This window comes from Ursus maritimus, unplaced genomic scaffold, assembly GCF_017311325.1.
Source record: "Ursus maritimus isolate PB19 unplaced genomic scaffold, ASM1731132v1 scaffold_7, whole genome shotgun sequence".
In the NCBI taxonomy this organism is placed as follows: domain Eukaryota; kingdom Metazoa; phylum Chordata; class Mammalia; order Carnivora; family Ursidae; genus Ursus; species Ursus maritimus.
In genome coordinates this window covers 78904724-78923369 of record NW_024426885.1, presented here as the reverse complement: position 1 = coordinate 78923369, position 18646 = coordinate 78904724, and the positions used below count along the sequence as shown (strand labels likewise).

The 18646-nt window shown below is 51.1% G+C and overlaps 1 protein-coding gene across 2 annotated transcripts in view; it reads right to left on the bottom strand.

The window, feature by feature from the left end:
* Positions 1–4705: 4705 nt before the first annotated feature.
* Positions 4706–18646, bottom strand: part of PAPSS2 (3'-phosphoadenosine 5'-phosphosulfate synthase 2) — a 69016-nt gene continuing 55075 nt past the window's right edge. For both annotated transcript variants that reach the window (XM_040624690.1, XM_040624691.1), the window contains exons 8-12: positions 15673–15878; positions 9787–9922; positions 8323–8591; positions 7050–7279; positions 4706–6536 (exon numbers count right to left, since the gene is read on the bottom strand). In XM_040624690.1, the coding sequence (XP_040480624.1) occupies positions 6395–6536; positions 7050–7279; positions 8323–8591; positions 9787–9922; positions 15673–15878 (983 nt within the window). In that variant the 3' untranslated portion in view covers positions 4706–6394. The remainder of the gene's footprint in view (positions 6537–7049; positions 7280–8322; positions 8592–9786; positions 9923–15672; positions 15879–18646) is intronic.

Sequence of the window (18646 nt, the reverse complement as noted above, 5' to 3'; positions counted from 1 at the left end):
AGAATTATAATACGCCGATCGCATATCCTGCCCTCAAAGCCATAGACTCGTTCCATTTAGAGCTGACAGAAGTCCTCAGAGGGCCTTCGCTAATTAAATTTGTTGTAGATTCAGCCATCAGAGTTCCCCAATCTTGTCAAAACTCAAAGCTGTCTTTACGTGTACAGGCGGAAGTTCTGTGCTCCCCTCACGTTCGTGACACTGCTGAGAAGAAGAAGGACACAGATGCCAGATGCAAATGAGGTCGGACCTACAGGAGACCCATAGCGACGTGAGAACAGAACCTCCTCGGCCCCACTGGTGTAACTGTTCGCAGCATTACTCCTAACAGAGCATGAGGTCTCGTCCCCCGGAACGCTGCAGCGGGAGCACGCGTTTGGGACCAGCTCGTACTTGCGGTCAGAACCACTCTGCGTGAGAACCCTTGTCAATACAAGCTCGTGTGCTCTGAGCTCCGGTTGCAGTGAGTGTGAATGCTGGTGCGGAAGGTGTCAAGGACCCGAGTTCGTGCGTTCTGACAGTTCAGTTTTAAAACTAGAGCCAAAGCTCCTAGTGGGATAGTCCCCGACACCAACACTTGCAGCTGCAACTAGAGCGGTGTTGTGTGCTGGCGATGCGTAGCTTCCAGAAATTCTGAGAATGGCCCCGATGCCCCAGTAGGGGGTGGCGATACATAGTTCAGTAAAGCAAATTCCTGGGCAGGCATGTGAGGGAGATGAGCATGGTCTACGGGGCCAGAGTCCCAGTCTCGTACAGAGTAGCTGTTAGGGTTCTCCTGCAGACAACGGACTCCAGCAGGAATATTTGAAGGATACGGTGAGCTCATGAGCTCAAAAGGAAGTTTCAAAAACTGGACTTAGGACAGAAAGCTCCTGAAGGTTTTATAGCAGGAATTGCTCAAGAATCTTGCTTTTATTCCTCCACTGCATTAAATGAACTCCGTTTATCTTTAAATTGCCCCATTCTTGAATCCTGGAAGTGGGTGTGCAAACCCCAGTGAAAATCACTGCTCGCAGAGAAGGACCTCCAGGAGCTCGGAGGGAAGGAGCTCGGAGGGAAGGACCTCCAGGAGCCCTGGCTTAAACGGTTTGAGAGCAAGTACCTGAAGGTACTGACTCATCAAGACGAAACTCAGAAGAGAACAGTCTTTCGACCAAAGAAAATGGAGTATTGTGGAGAAGGTGGCTGGACAAGCAAAAGTGACAAATGACCAGCTGGTCCCAGGCGGCCACAGGCATGTGCTCAGCGGCAGCGGTGTTCTAACTAGTGGGCGTATGGGAGTGGCCAGCACCGCCGGCTGTGTGGACAGCCTTCAGGGATCCCAGACACTCTGCTTCCCTGGATGCTGGACTGCTACTTGGCATGTCCAACTTTTAGCTAAGTGATCGCTTCCAATTTGTCATTTATTTTGTTCCAGATAAAGGGTATAAAAAGAACACTGGAGACTGAAGTACAGTGTTGATTTTTGGTTTTGTTTTTAAGATTTTATTTATTTATGTGACAGAGAGCCAGCCAGCGAGAGAGGGAACACAGCAGGGGAGTGGGAGAGGAAGAAGCAGGCTCCCAGCAGAGAAGCCCGATGTGGGACTCAATCCTGGAATGCCGGGATCACGGCCTGAGCCGAAGGCAGATGCTTAACGACTGAGCCCCCCCCCAGGCGCCCCTGGTTTTTGTTTTATTTCCAAGGAAGGCAAACCTTTTCCTCTGACAGGCAGTTGTGGCGAAGGCCTGATCGCCCCCGTTCTGCAGTCCAGTCACCCCGGGTGTGGGCTGCGGCTGTAAGAGGAGTTGGCCAGGCCCAGCACCACCACCCCCTCTCCGGCAGCAGCCTTTTGATCTTAGCAGACTGGAGCTGGGAGGGGCTGGGCGTGCAGGGGTCAGAGGTCTGTGGCTCCACGTGCCCCGTTCTGACGGGGTCCGGTAGCCAGTCCCCATGAGGATGCTCAAGACTCAGAGCCCCTCTTTCACCCTTTACTCGGTGAGGTCCAGGGAGGGGGACTGTCTCGCCTGGCAGCTTGATTCTGAAGGTGATGTTTTTGGATCTCGGTCAGTACTGGTTGAATTCTCCCTGAGGCCGACCTGCTCTTGTGTACCCAGCATCCCGACCCCGCAATCTCCTCCCTGGGGTACACGCAAACCCCGAGGCTCCTGCCTGCCCCCGAGGGGCTGCTTTCTCTCCGGAGGGCAGTCAGTGAAGAATGCTTGTGTCCACTCTTTTTGCTGGCCTTATGGAGAAGCAGCATTATTTTGTCTCGGTTTTCTCTTGGTACTCTGGGAGTGAAGGTCTTTTACATCCTCCTACATTCTAGCAGAATCCTAAGTCCGGCGAAGTTCGTTTCCAACTTAATAGGTTTTAACCCCAGCTGTGCAACCTCTATATATGTAATATGATTTTATGTGTGTGTGTGTGTGTGCCGTGTATATGTGGCATCGTAGCCTTAGGCGACATCTCTGTTTCCTTGAGCACCTGTTCCCTTATCTGTACAGAGAAATCGTAATGTGTACCTTCTGGGATTGTTTTAAGAATCCTGTGCAAATGCTTCCGGAGTTAGGAAGTGAATCTGGCTGCGGGCTCTCGTGTGCTTAGGGAAGTCCTCTCCCGTCTTCCACTTCTAGGCCTCCATTTCCGTGTCTGCATGGTGATGGGCATGCTGAAATAGATCTCTGTACGTTCCCATCCCGGTTCACTACGCTGTGCACTGTGGCCACAGCGGCCATGTTGATAGATGTGGGGCCCGCAGCGATGCGGACCCGACCGGTGGCACTCAGACAGGGAGGCTCTGTCAGCTGCGGCTGGGCGTCAGCCTCGGTGGACAGGTCACCACGTGCGCCATCAGGGAGGCAGGTTGGAGACGCTGCGTGTGCCTCATGTTCCTGTGTATTGAACATGTTATTTCCTTGACACTGTTGGAACTGGAAGCTTTTGTCATTTACTTTGAATACCCAAAGATCTAGTACTTTCTAGAATTCCTTTTATCATCTGAGGATGGGTTAGGGGATGCAACCTCTTTAGTGGTTCATAGGATTAGTATCTTCTCATAAATGTGGGTTCTTCTTGGTGAACACACTTGTAGAAGCCAGCCTTTTAACTAGTTCAGGAACCAGATCGGTATTGGCGTTGTTATTTATGGAAAGCAGGCTTATGAAATAAATGAGTCAAGATTGTTCTTCCACGTGTGTTTCATCTGTTACAACTGATGAGAACTGTCACATACCTTATTTTGTGAAAGAAGTGCACAGCAGGCTTAAACTTCTGGAAAAAATAACCAGCTGTATTTAAGAACTTGACCAAATAAAGCATGTGTATTTGATGCCGGCAATTAGAAATACATATGATGACGTTAAGAGAGCCGTGCCCACTCAGCTGGGGGAGTCCTCGCCGGCATCCCCCATTCTCTGCTAACCCCATAGAAAAGTGTGATTTGTATATTGTCTAGGTTTTTCTTGTACCTAAATCTCCAAACTCTAGCCAGTAACCTATTTATTTTCAGTAATATCAGTAAAATTCAGTAATAATTTAAATCTTTTTCATTAAAATCATTTACAATATAAGCAGAAATTTAGGCACATTCGGGCGTGCGTTATCAGTGAATTGCTCCCCCACTCAGTGAGCGTACTGAGTGGCCCATCACAGAACTAAATGCACACAAGGGGCAAGGAAAAGTCAGTGGTTTTCAGTATCCGCGTGTAGTGCATCCCTGATCCTTGATGCATGTGGGGATGAGGAAATGCTTAGGCAATGGAGACCTGCGTTCAGAATCAGAGGCGGAGCTGCACGGTTGGTCTAGCCGAGCTTTCCACGTGAGAGGAGCTCCCTGCTCCGGTGCCCGGTGGGAAAGCCAGACCTGACGGCTGTGTCCAGAGTGGGAGGAAGAGAAAACAAAGTCAAACTTGCTCTCCTCAAGGAACCAGGATTTGTTTCTTTGTGTAAGGAAGACGGGCTGGAGAGAAATCCTGGAGCCTAAGTGCCGAGAGGTTTGCAAGGCCGATGCCAGACCCGGCGACTTACAGAGGCCTTTCCGAGGTTTGTTCCCCTTGCCCTGACAGTCTGGCATCCCCCCCGCCCCACCCATGTCTTCATGTCCTCACACACGTCCTGCCCTTTGTCCCACCAGTTGTCACTCGGAACGAGCGAGCAAGCGAGGCTCTGGGCGAGAAGAGGGCTCTTTCCCCAGTGTTACACCACCCAGTGAGGGTCAGTGGCAGAATTTGCAGGAAGCCTTCAGGACCACAGGGAGGAGGACAGTCCCAAACTGCCAGGTGCCCGAAGACCACTGAAATTAGGGGCAGAAACAGGTTCCCCTTTCTCACAGCAAAGGAGCCGTGGCTGAGGTTCGTGGAGGTGTGGGTGGTACGGGAACGGATGAAAACAGCAAAACACCTGCTCCCAGCCCTGCTGCTGCACTCCCTGGGAGCGCTTTGAGCGAAGGGAGCAAGTTCAAAAGAGGAGAGGTCAGACCTTCCTGCGGTGACGGCCTACGGTGAGCCCCCAAGCAGCCTCGTCACCCCGAAGACATCAGGAGCCCTGCACACCTACGCCAGACCTGCTGTTAAGCGACTCGAACGCGGGCAAACAGCCTCTTAATCGTGGTCCGAGGGTTGCTGCTGTTTCGCCCCAGTTACACAAAGTCACAAAGCCCTCAGCAGTTGCGTGGCCGACTCACACTCCATGTCACAGGCAGAAGAGACTCCACTTTCATTTTGAGAAATTTATTAAAATAAAAACAAGCATCACTTGTCCATAGAAATAGTCATTTGCACTAAGTGTATTAAGAGCAGAAAAGCAGTTTTAAATATATCTTAAAAATCACAAAATATATTGATTAAGGCACTATATTCCGTCTCATGTTTTCAATAAATACGCTGTTCTTGAAAAAGGCAGTACTGAGTACCTCCGATTAAATCAACACAGACACTATACTAGTCAAGGCAGTTAGGCTTTGCTGTGTCCACTGTGGGTAATTTATTCTCTAAAGAACTTTCAGTAGCTAAGATTAGCATTTTCTTTAAAAAGAAAAAAAACTGAGAATATGAAAAAAATCACAGTTTTCTCTTTCCAGTTTAAGTCTCTTCCAGAGAGACCTAGCTACAGAAGGTATGGGTTCTTCATCTATTTTTAGCAACAAGGAATTATGCATCAAGTACAAAGATCACCTCCCAAGAAGCAAAACTATCAGGGGTTAGATGTCTCCGCACAGCATGAGTCTTTGGAAAAGCATTTTTTCCAGCTGCACTAAGATCAGCTGGATTTAGAAAACTCTGGACCTTCTGGCACCCAAGAAGGCTGCTTTGTAAGTGCCTTCCGTGCAAGCAGCTTTGCTGAGCAACTGAGGGGGCCAGAGGCAGCCCCTGTGTCGTACAGTGCAGACAGAGCCCCAAATGGGGGTCCAGGGGCGACAAGCCCGTTGGGTTCTACCAGTACTTTCTAATGATGCCAACAGTGAGTGAGTGTGACCTGCTCAGCCACTCCCAAAGCACACGCTAGGCATCGTCTGGTGGGGACCCCGGTGAGACAGAAGGGTGTCTAGGGTCTTTTCCCATTCCAGCAGTCTGCTAGTCTGATGGTCTGGACTGGTTTGGGCTGAAGCTGCATTCTATCAGTGTGGCCTCTCCCAGGACACAGTGACCACAGCAAAGAGGAGAAAAATTAATTTCCCACAACAATGCCAGATCGTCTGAGCCTTGAGTCCAAATCTTTTCCTCAAAGTGCCCAATGCTGTCTAACTGAAAATCACCGTTTAACTGGAGTTCTATTCACAGAAGGGTGGTAAGACTTCCCTTCTTTCTTAGACAACGTAACTTTCTCGGCAGAACTAGGTTGCATAGATCCGAGGTGCAAGTCACAAGTTCACACGGCTGGTGTCTCCAGGCCGGCTGTGCTTGAGCCCCTTAGGAGACGGGGCAGGAGACAGGAGGCGAAATAGCGAGAATCTTCATGTGAGCCATACCTCGTTTAGGGGTGAGGATTTTTGTTTTCCCCCTGAAAACAGTTGTACAGAAGAGGCTGCCCATCTGGTTCGTGTTCCTACACTGGGCAAGTGCGGGTCGGCAAGACTTAAGCTGGAAAACACACTTTACTTTTTGGCAAGTAAACTAGACACGTGGTCAAAGCTTCAGAAACCTGGGACCTACCTAATCAGATGCAGTAGAAAATACAAGTAATTTCATTCTGAAATGATAACAGTATTGCTTGCACCTGCTAAGAGGTGGACTTCACTCGGACTTTCTTTTATATATTATTGAAGTTGACTTTAAATTACAGACAATTTTTACCTCATTATAAAACATGAGAATCAGTCACTGAGAAGCAGTTGTGTACAAAGCATCTAATCACAAAAATAGAAAAGAGAATCCAAGAGCACTTCCAGAAGAAAACTCTGGAGCCAGAGGGCACTTAGTTGTTCTTCTCCAGGGACCGGTAATAATCTGTCAGGACCTTCCATGCTTTTGGCGCCATGAAGCCATCGGGGGGATTCTCTCCTTCCCGGGCCAGCTTCCTCATCCGTGTCCCGGAGATGAAGTCAAACTCGTTGTGCCTGTCACGGGGCAGCCACACACAGCTCAGAGTGGGTAAGTCACCCCGCCCCCAAAGATGCCTGCAGTAGGGGACGAGTTTTAGGCCTTATTTTTTCCTTCTGTAAAACGCTTCTGTAAAACCTTCTGGAATGGGCAATTCGCTAACTCTTCAGTAAAGAAACTTGCAGAAGAAAGGGATGTGATGGTGGGCGTGATGGCAGCCACACGCCCAGCACTTCTGGGCTAGACCTACTCTGTCCACGGGAAGCGTCTCCTGCTGCTACGCTGGCTTCCTTTCCCTTAACGCATGCTCAGGGTAGACTTGTTGAAAGACAGCTACTGATGGACCATCTACTGACATACGGGGGTGGGGGGTGCTGTGCTACACTTGAGGGGGACATGGGATGTGTAGGACCAGGTCTTGGCCTTCAGGGGAGTCTCATCCCGCTAGGAGCATGCGGAGGTGCACTTCCGAAGGGCCGTCACTCTAGCTGTACAGATGGTGAGTGAAGAGCCCTCCTCTGGAGACCTACCTTGCCGGGTCATAGAAGTCCATGGCTTTTTTGGCTTTGTTGTAGGCAGCCACGCGGAATGGAATGATTTCCACCGAGGTCAGGCCAGGCGCCATGCTCAAGACCTTGCCTCCATGAGTGGGCTCATACAGGTCTTTCTTGGACTCGGGGTGGGGCATTCCTGCGGGGTCCCGGCCCACGATGTAGAAATTGACCCCTGCAATCATCCGGGACCTACAGTGCCATTGGACCTAGGAAACATCATGCAAGGGAGATGCTGGTCACCACTGGTCAGCGCTGGGGTTCCTGTTTACAGACATGCCTTTATTCTGCTTTAAAAGTAATCCAGTGGTAGGATCAGCGAATAGCTGGAGGACGTCAGTGGAGTGTTCTAAGACCCCATGCTCTTCACACTCACTGCATCAGATAGGGTAGGAGCTTTAGACACAAATCCCCCCGCCTGGCCCCAGCTTCCTAGAACCCGAGGTTCTGTCTCCTAATCGCCTCTCCAGACAGGCACGTGGACAGGATCACTCAGACGTGTGACTTTTACTTTCCAGTCCCTTCCTATTCAGAATAAATCACAGTTTGAAGGAAATCACAAACTCCAACATGGCTGATTATCCCATTGCCAATAATGAGCTGATCATACAAAGACACGGATTCTAGTTCAGCACGACATTGGCGTTTCAAAATGAATCGCCCTGTGTGAAGTTCAGCGAGGAATACAGAAGACGGGGAAGCCTAGCACTGAGATCTGGTTGAAGAGAGTTTCTGAAACTCAGTTTGGGCCTTCCAAGGAGTTGAGACCCTTTGGAATCATCGTGCTTCCCGCACACTTGGTGCCGTGGGACGAAGAACGTCCCTGTGTGACGGGCTCGCTGTGCTGTGATGAAAGGGGACACCGAGATTTGAGAGACAAATTCTGTCTTCTAATGGAGCTCTCGGGCGTGTGCGGCGAACCACTCAGACTGGAACTTCGGGAACTGGGTACAGGTGCGATACACTTTGCCCTACAACCGCAGTCAAGCTGCACTATTCTCGTTCACGCGCCAGCTCCACATTCTCAACGGCGGTGAGGTGGATGTAGTGTTTCACATCAGGTCTGATGTGGTGTTTCTAGCATTTTTTACGAATACTAAATGGAAACATAGTTAAGGTGGATAAAGAGGGACCGGAAGATTCTAGAATCTGCTCATGAAGGAATAGGATCGCAGCGACTCACTGGCTTCTCTTACGTCAAGTCTGAGCCCACGTTTCCGAGGCCCCCAGCCCGGCCCAGGGAACCGCTCACCTCTGTGGGGCCGGCATACAACATCGGGGACGGGAAGATAGCAACGATGGTTGACTTGGGGTCCAGGACGCCTTCCTCCAGCACCGCCGCGTGCTGCTTCATCCGCCACTCCAGGGGCACGTCGTCGTCCTTGGTCCAGCCCCCCAGAGGGTGCAGCAGGAGCACGGGGTGCTTGTAGCCCCGCTCCAGCAGTTTGCGGCGGGTGTCCTGCATCAGCAGAGCGTGGCCATTGTGGACGGGATTGCGGAGCTGGAACGCGAACACCGCATCTGGGAAAGGAGCGCACAAAGGCCGAGCTGAACAAAATGCACATTGTCGCTCGTCCACAAGAACAGAAAGGAAATGCAGGGGGGAGCTCCCCTCTGCTTGCGAGAATCGTTTCATAAAGGCAATTAGATCTTCAATTTTAAAAGAAAGGAAGGAAGGGCGCCTGGCTGGCTTAGTCAGTAGATCATGCAACTCTTGATTGTGCGACTTGGGGTTGTGAGTTCGAGCCCCACGGTGGGTGGAGAGATGACTTAAAAATTTTTAAAAATCTCGAAAGAAAGGAAACACAGGTGTGTTTACTATAGAGCATCCACTATGCCCACTTGCTTTCAGAAGTCATCTGGAGAATCCACTTGGCTCCTTGGGGGTACTCGGTTACTCCTAAGGCCCCCACCAGACCACACGGATCACGCAGGCGGGAAGCCCTAACGGGGGAGCCGGCACTGAGTGGAGCCCACATCTCCGCCTGCTTCGGGCTCGCTCCCCCAGGGGGTGAGCAACGACCAGCGGTGTCGGGGGCCGGGGAAAAATTTCAACAACCTAAAGACGTAAAAACATATTTCACCATCACTGTAAAAAAAATCCTCAAACTACTCCACTTAGTGATGGGCTCCTGAAAAGCTTAATTTCCTTCTAGTGATGAAAGAAATATCCATTATGGAAAATGTGGGGAATCCAGAAAAGCCCCAAATAGGATATAAAAACCATCTATAATCCCATCGTTACTTTTTCTCTCCCTTTTCCAAAATTTACAAAGTGAAAATCTTCCCACCCTTTGGTCTGGCTCCATTCCCCAGAGGCACCTGTCACCTGCGTGGGGCACGTGCCCCAGAGACTTCTGCTTCCAGACACACAAGTAGCTTAGGGTTTTAAGAACAATTACTGTATTTTAATTTTGTTTCCAAAATTATGCTGTACAGATTGTTCTGCAACTTGTGTTTTGCTGAATAAATACACTTTGGGTATTTTTCTGTGTCTGTGCGTATTTTTAACTGCTGTATTCTGTTCCAGTATGTGGATGTACTTCAGCTTTCTAAATTGCTCCGGTCGATATCAATACACCTATCAGTAGAGTTTCCAGCTTTTTGAAACTATAAACACGGCCGACTCCTGGTATCTTGAATTCTGTGATCAGAGGGATCACAGAAGGAGGGCAGGAGGACTGACAACGGCATGAAAGCCAGCCTACGTACGTACCGGCGTTCATTTCTTTACATTTCTGTTTGAGCTCCAGAGGCGTCAGGCGGTACTGGTCCAGCCCATCGTTCCACCTTATTCTCTCCAGCACCTGCAGGTCTCCACCAACCAGCCAATCCCCACTTTCCAGCACCATCTAGAAAGACCATGAGCAAAGTTGCCGGAGATGAGTGTGGACTTCTAGTTTATCTAAAACCCATTTTCTCCTTCTAGACCAACCTTGGGTTATTCCTGAAGAACCACCTTCCATTCTTAAGCATTTCTAGCACAGTATTTCTCAAATTTTTTGGTCTCTTAACCCTTTTATATTTTTTTTTTTAAGAGAGAGAGTGGGGGAGGGGCAGAGGGAGCGAAAGACTCTCAAGCAGACTCCATGCGCAGCCCTGAGCAGGGAGCCCGACTCGGGCTCGATCCCATGACCCTGAGATCACAAGGAGCCGAAATCAAGAGTCAGGTGGTTAACCAAGCGAGCCACCCAGGCGCCCCGTCAACAAGAACATTTGTAGCTGAAGCTGGCCCTGTGCTTGCTGCGAGTGCTTGGTGTCAAGGGGGGCGACCCGAGGTGAGCCAGGCGTCCCCATCTTGAGTCTGAGGGGCCAGCAGTGTCACCCGCCTTGCTGCGGCACCGGCAGTGCAAATGTCAGCCCAGAGAGGACGGCAAATGATGTCTCAGTATCAGGAATGTGGTTTTGAGATTGGGGTTCAGTGGAAAGCTCTTGGGGACCCCCAGTGTTCTGCGAGCCACTCTCCGAGAACCACTGCCGGCACATTCCTAATACAGCCTGATGTGTATTAGACTGTTTTCAATAAGGACCAAAATAGAGAAGCTGGGGGGGGGAATCAGGCAAGTTGTTTCTACCAGTTAATTATTGCTAAGCACAATTTCTTTTTTTTTTTTTTAAGATTTTATTTATTTATTTGACAGAGATAGAGACAGCCAGCGAGAGAGGGAGCACAGGGAGGGGGACTGCGAGAGGAAGAAGCAGGCTCCCAGTGGAGGAGCCTGATGTGGGGCTCGATCCCAGAACGCCGGAATCACACCCTGAGCCGAAGGCAGATGCTTAACGACTGTGCCACCCAGGCGCCCCCGCTAAGCACAATTTCTAAGGAAACTCAAAAGAAGCATCCTTCTTAGTTATCTCTAATTTGAAAACAAAAGAAAATGTCCAGAGAGCAGCAATATGTCACCAAATCCACACCCAAGGCTAAGCACAGACTGATTAGCTAAAACCTTATTTTTCTCAACTAATCTTTGACAGGGGCGCCAAGACCACTCGATGGGGAAAGAACAGTCCCTGGCAAATGGTGTTGAGAAAACTGGATCTCCACATACAAAGGAATAGAGTTAGAGCCTTATTTTATATCCTGTAAAAAAAACTGAAAGTGGATGAAAGACCTAAATGTAAAATTTAAAACTATAAAATTCTTAGAAGAAAGCACAGAGGTTACTATTAATCCCCTCCCTTGTCAATACCTGGTCTCCTTTGAAAAGGTGACTTCAGGGGACAGTGAGGAACAGAAAATGCACACCTTTACAAGGAGCCCCGCGCTTCCTCTCCTGGCCTGTCTTTCCAGGGCGGACCGCACAGCCGGGGAGGCAGCCCCAGTTCTGGGCCGGGCCAAGTGAGGGGAGTCTGCGGCAGGTGCGGGTGGAGCTCAGCCAGCCGGCCTGGGGTGCCCTCATGGCATGGGACAAGGCCGAGCAGAGAAAAGGAAAAGGGGTTCATGGCAGGTCAAGAGCCAACTCTTCACCACGTGTTCTGGTGCAGAATTTAAATTTGAACCTGACCTGCGTCATTCTCAAGGCACGGTGGTCAGCGTAGGACAGAACATATTTTTTTCTAACAGTTCATTAGTTAGATAGGTAACTTTTAAATATGGTACATGGGCTTCCGTTTGCCCTGGGCCCCACAAACATGAGGGGTGAGCCTGGCGGGAAAGGCGGTCACAGTAACGGAAAAGAAAAACACAACCGTGTGGGATGGAGGGAGGAAAGTCACTTAAGAACATTGTCACATCCCCCCAGCCGCGCATTCACTGTCTCCTCCTTGCCGAGTTAGGCGACAGACAGAAGCTGGGAGACTATGGACTCTGAGAACAAACTGAGGGCTTCAGAGGGGAGGGGGGTGGGGGAATGGGATAGGATGGTGATGGGTAGTAAGGAGGGCACGTATTGCATGGTGCACTGGGTGTTATACGCAACTGATGCATCATCGAACTTTACATCGGAAACCGGGGATGTACTGTATGGTGACTAACATAATAAAAAGTCACTAAAAAAAAAAAAAAAGCTGGAGACTTGCAGCAAATCCCGAGGCATGCAGTAGCTCATGCCGGACGCCAGGGGTCCACCCTCTGTTCTGTTGGTGAAGGCAGCACACGTCCGGTTTGGTTCACGGCTCAGCCCACAAACGTGTACTATTTGACAAGTAATGCTGACCTATGCTTCTGGCTTTTCTGAGACGGGGCGAGGCAGAGGGCATCTCCCCCCCAAGATGGCCCAACTGTCCCCAGAACTGAGATCTCGCTACCAGGAAGGGAGGTTCAGTGGTTCGGCCCTGTTTCCCAGGCTTTGTGGCCGAGGGGCCCCCACCTCCTTTGGAGCCTCCTGCCAAAGGCCCGCAGGGGGACACCGCGGGGGAGTCTGCAGACCTGGGCGCATGGACAGGAATGAGGAATGGGCTTTCGGGGAGCTGAACAAAGTGTGAGAGGGGAAAGGGCTTGATTCTAGGCAACAGAAATGCAAAAAGGAAGAGAGGGTGAGCTCAAACCCTAGGACGAAGACGGGAAATTGCTGAGGAGCCTCAAGGGGCAAGGAGAAGCCTCGCAGACGCAGCCTGGGGAGAAGAGAGTGCAGGGCTGCAGCGGGAGCAGCGCTGAACGAGGGCAGGTACACATGTCGGAAGGAGGAGGGGGAAAGAAATCAGAAAGAAGTAAGAAATGGCAGGTTTGGGAAAACAGGGTCACGAAGAAAGGGTTCAGAGATGGGGATCAAGAGGCAGAAAACAGAGGCGATCCCCATGGAGAACGTACATTCATCTCTGTGCTATCCCTCCTGGGCCGGCAGCTCTGGGGCGGCAAGGAAGGTGATGACGGGGACTTCATGCCTCATTTGCAGACGAGAGAAGAGGCAGCATCTCCCAGATGCCAGGACACTGCTGCAGGACCCCCCCAAACCAGGCTGCTCCCACTGCACCTGCTGCCTCCCCTGAGCTCTGCCTGCGGAGGCACCTTCCCGTGGGCCCGGCCCTAGCTGGGGGCTCAGGGGGCTGGCAGACAACTGAATGGTGACAAAACAGTGGGACAGCTGGGGCCAGACAAGGGCAGAGTGCTCTGGGAGCATAAAGAAGGCACACCCCAGGTGCGCCTGGGTGGCTCAGTCGTTAAGCGTCTGCCTTCGGCTCAGGGCGTGGTCCCAGGGTCCTGGGATCGAGCCCCACATCAGGCTCCTCCGCTGGGAGCCTGCTTCTTCCTCTCCCACTCCCCCTGCTTGTGTTCCCTCTCTCGCTGGCTGTCTCTGTCAAATAAATAAATAAAATCTTTAAAAAAAAAAAAAAAGGCACACTCCATCACACTTCGGGTCACGGGGGGTGACAGCAGGGGATGGGGGCAGCAGGGGCAGGAGGAACAGTGTCTGGGTTCAGGGACCAGCAGGTGCAGGAGCGGGAGAGTGGCCGACACTCAGAGCACGGCAGCAGCCAGGGATGGGGCGGGCAGGCGGCGCTGGCTGCAGGACGGAGAAGGCCGAGCACAAGTCAGGCAGGAGACGGGGAGCAAACTGAGCGCCCTAGCCCAAGACAGGGAACAGAAGAGAAGTGCCCAACGTCAAGCAGTCTGTGGGGGGAGAATCGCCTGGACTCAGCGGCTGAATGAACAAAGGAGGAAGAGGAAGCAGGGAGGATGCCCAGGATTCAGCCACGGCCCACTGCTGGGGAGCTCCTGGGGAGAGGGGGCACGAACTGGGGGTGAGGTGCTTACAGGGGGAGCCATCCAGGAAAGAGCCCTGAATACTTCTCTAATGCCAGGATTCCCGACCTTCACAGACTCACAGGGAACGCTCAGCACCAACCCCCAGAACTGACCCAGCCAATTAGAACCAGGGCCACATGGAAATGCAAGAAGGCCCACGGCCACTTTGGAAGGGGTTGCTTTTGGAAGTTTTGGGTTAAAAAACAAAAAACCCTTAAGTGTAAATTTCACTGTAAATTTCAAGGTGCTAAAAAAAAGGGGAGCAGTGAAGAGAGTCCCTTCCCCGTAAAAGGTGTATGCTGTGTGTCTGGTGAACACACGTCACCCTCGGGCTGTTGTGTGTGCAGTGCGTGCCTTCCTTGCTCGGGTTACCCATGGTCCATTTCTCGCCATTAGCTCACTGGGAATGTTTGCAGAGTCCCTCTAACGACCTCTCAGGACGGTCACTGACGAGATGACCAAGACCACAAGTCACAGCACCACGTCCCCTGGCTTCTAAGAAACCCTGAGCTCCAGCTGCCAACACGGGTTGCAAGACAGGATGAAAAGAAAGAATCTTGAGAGCTTGCTTCCGCGGGTGGTTCTCCTAGCGCTGCTGCAGTGGACGTGGATGCCGGGCCCCAAGAGCGGACGTCTCTGAAGCAGGGCGATGAGGGGGTCCCTCTTCCTTCTCTGGGTCACTCACAAGATCAGAACCAACCCAAGACCACGAGGACCAGGGGGCAGAAGAAACACAGGCAGGATCAAGGCCCAGAACACAGTTCCTCAAATCGCTCTCAGTCCGTGTCCAGCAATTTCCAGGACTGTCTGCCAAACTCGGGGACAGACGGTCCAGATGACGCTGACTTTGAGCTTGAGGCGCACTGAGAATAAGACGCTTGGCTACAAGGTGGATGGTTGCGTCCAGTGAAGGAGAAGCTGCTTTGCTCGTTAACCTCTTGTGTTCAGAGGCCTTGAAAAAGCCCTCCCTACCTTGCACCATTTCACAACCAGAGAAACCAAACCAAACCAGCATTGGCCCAACCAATGCCAGTAGGTGCATTCAAACATCTGCAGGGGCACAGGGCTGGGGGACATCCTGGGCTTAGTTCGAGTCTGGCCCCTCCTTTTATGTGGCTTTTTAAAATTTCAGCCCTAATGCTCTCATCTTGGGTGAGGGATGGCTTTTGCATTCAATTTCACATACTTTCCTTTATGGGAAACGAACCACACACAGCAATTCCATGAGACTCTCCGCTTCCGCTCCCACCCCCTCCCCGCACCCCCACCAAGTAGAGGCTGTGAAGGAATCTGAGAAGGTGCAGCCTTAGGCAGGACAGTCTCAAATGATCCTAATCAGATGAACACGTTTTTCAATCTTAAACTATCCACTGACGAAAATGGGCTGTTTCCCTCTGGAGACTCTGCCACTATCTAGGCTCTGCGCCGAATTGTGTTTACTGGAAGGATGTCACTGACCCCCTCCGCTGGCCACAGGGCATGCACCCTGAGTCTCTTGCCAGTGGCTGGTTGGACCCATTCTGGATGATGGAACGTGCTTCTCCAGTGAATTTTCAAGATGGAGAGTGCCACGAGCTCTGGCTGAGGGCACAGCTCTGGCTCTGATTTCTGCCCCTTCCTCCAGATGCCAGACTCAATGATCTACCCAGGCCAGGTGTTTCCATTTAGCGGAGGGAGCCAGCCATCACGGCATCTGGGGACTCGGTGGATCATTCCAAACAGCCCTCAAGTGGAAGGACGCTGCTTTGCCCCTTTCTAAAAAGATCTCTGAAGGCACAACCTGCGAGACCCCCCTTAGAAATACATTCCTCCATCTGACCCCGGTGTTCCTAAGTCCTCTATGAAGGAATAAAGAGGAATGATTTTTGTCCTACACTGAAAGATCGAGAAAGCCCTTCCAAAGGTCTTGCTACTTACTTTGATATGGGGGTGTTTCGCACACATTGTCCCCCACACACGGGAACAACGCTCCTCCTTTCTGTGTTCGTAGAATTCAGGGTCTCGCAAGATAGCCACTCTCTGTCCACCGTGTGTCAGGACAAACTCGCTCCAGCCCTCCAGCCGCGTCTTCTCGTCCGCGGAGACGGGCAGCACGATGGGGATGCTCATGTTGATTACTCCGTCTGCAGAAAGAGCACGTGATGAGTGTGTGTGGGCGCGAGGCGCCGTCCCCGAAGGAAGACTCAGGTGTGCGCAACGTCCGTTCCAGACATCGCCCGCGAAGGCCGTGGAAGCCTAAATCCTATTTGGTTGCGCTGGCTGCACCCATTTCTTGAGAGTCTACAATGGGAAGTCCTCGAGAGGCTTCTCAACACAAGAGACGGGGCATTTGTGAAGAGCGGGCTGAGTTTCAAATCACGGAGGTGGTTTCAGTGAGTGATCTAATCTGGGGGACGAGGAGGGGGCATCTCCCTTCTGAGCTCCCTTTTGAGCGCCTGGTCCTGACCTCCACATAACAGAGTTTAGTCTTTAAAAACCCAATTACGCACAATAAAGGCCAAACAAACCCAAACAAAAACCTCTCCTCTTTCTTGGAAATGATCCTTGTAACAACATAAGCAAATCTCTTATATTATCTGTTGCGGCTCTAATTGTGGTACCAACACACTGAATTGAAAAAGAAAAAAAAAATCACAATTAACACTAAGGGATAGGACCCCAAAGAAGGAGTCTTCCTGATGTCGTCTGTTTGCTGTGGTCCAGACACAGCATCACCTTTAAATGGCATTGAAAAGACTTCTCTGGGGATCACAGCTCTTGCAAGCTCAACTACGACTGAGAACCAGCAGTCAGGAGGGAAAACCACACAAAGTGGATTTACTAAAGCTGACGCACTGACTTTGGGGAGTGAGCTCCTCCCCCCTTTACGCTAAGTGTCTTACTTGAAAAGGCATTAAGTAAACTGGCCTTCTGGTTTCTCAGGATACAACACGACAAACTGGAAGGTATGGGATGTGCTGTTCAGAGAATTTCTGAATGGGACAACTTGACCTCAAAGGAAGAGGCAGGAGAATTCCTCAAAAGCTGACATAGAAACGGTGGGGGTTCATTTTACGTGTCTACTTGGCTAGGCAGCAGTGCCCAGATAGTCAACCAAATGCTGTTCTAGATGTTTCTCTGAAGGTATTTTTAAGATGAGACGAACGTTTAAGTCAGCAGACTTTAGGTAGAGCAGAGCGTCCTCCATAAGGTGATGGGCCTCATAAGGACTCAACGGAAGACAGACTTTCCAGAAAGAAGAGGGAACTGTGCCCACAGACTCTGAACTTGAACGACACTGGGTCTCTGGCCTGCCAGTCTACCCTGCGGATCTTGGACTTGCCAAGGCTTTGCAACTGCCTGAGCCAATTCCTTAAAATCAATCTCTCCCTCTCCCTCTCTATCTATCCACCCTGCCACGTTTCTCTGTAGAACCCTGACTAATGAAAGTAGAGTCACGGGGGGCTCCTTCCGTGGGGGCCAACAGCCCCTCAGGGCACCATGACATTAGAGCTCAGCTCAATAACTGGTGTAACTAGTGACGATGACGTCACTTTGTAAAGCTTCCTTATGTCTAACGCATTTTTAAAAGTGAATATGAAGTTATTTGGGTTTTTTTAGAAGGGCGTTTTTTAAATGTTTCTAGGCAAAATGGTTAAAAGATAGTTGTTTTAGTTGTTTTAAGGTTTGGGGCTTCAAAGATTATAATTCAGCTCTCTGGAAACATCTAATTTCTTAATGAGGCCAGATAATGTAAAAGAAATGAGCCAGCTGTGTGCCCCCCTTCTGCAGGGACACCTGGTGCCCAACTCTGTCCGTCCCTCTGCTGCACTCACAGGTGAGGAAACGGGGCGTGTCGTCAGTGTGCAACGCTGAAGAATATTAGGGAGAGCTGGGGGGTTCCCGAGTTCGAGACTCAGAAGGGAACGAGAGCACGTGAATACGGAAAACATTCAACTCCATAGGAAACAAACGTGGTTATTTATGGATCTCAGGAAATGTCCCATAGATTAATGAAGTCTTTAAACCTATCCTTCAAAATCCAGCATCTGGAATGCCTCTGATAATCTGAGATCTGAGCCAGCTGCGAAACCCACGTCCAGGCGTATCACATTGAGCCTTCTACGTACTCTCCAGAAGTTACTAGAGTGTAAAGAACGTCACAGGATACAGACAGCAACTGCAGGGGACAAAGAAATCCTGTCTATCAAAATCCTGTGACCCTTGTCACCCTCCGCCCCGGGGAGCCCTTGTAAACCACAAGTAAGATCTGCACAGGAAGTCACGGGAAGTCATGGGTTCTGACATTCAAGTGACTCCTGTTTCAAAGCTCAGGCGTCCTCTGGGCCCAGTCCGTCCTCTCTCTGCTCAGTTCCCCCACTTGACAGATGGGATGACAAATGATCTGTAGCTCCCTGGGTCGCGGGGAGGGGAGGGGGGCGTACCGACCACACAGCCCTTTGTCACTGGAGGTGCGTGACCCAAGACAATGAAACCCGCCACACAGTCTAGCTGAGGAGCAGGGAGAGAGGCTCGCCAAGCGGAATGCCTTCGAGGGCGTGGATGATCTGACCAGAACCCTGTGTTCCGTGGATTACTGACCACACTGATCACGGTGACCCGACCAAAACCAAGTAAAACAAAACGCAAAGCCAAAGGTGGGCAGGAAGCTGGGGACAAGCCTAGCTCCGCCCGTCACATCCCTGCAGCACGATCTAACGTGGATTGATCTGGGTTGAGATCCAGGGGCTACACCACTTTCCTGTGGCCGTTGCCTCCTTTGGTCCACTAGGTTCCTGCCGGGGTAGCCTCCGACCCACGTTCCTCTCGGCCTTGAGGGAAACCCAGCCCTGGGGAAACAGCCCTTCCCGACGGGTGGTCAAGAGAGCCAGTGGGGGGGGCGGGTAGGGAA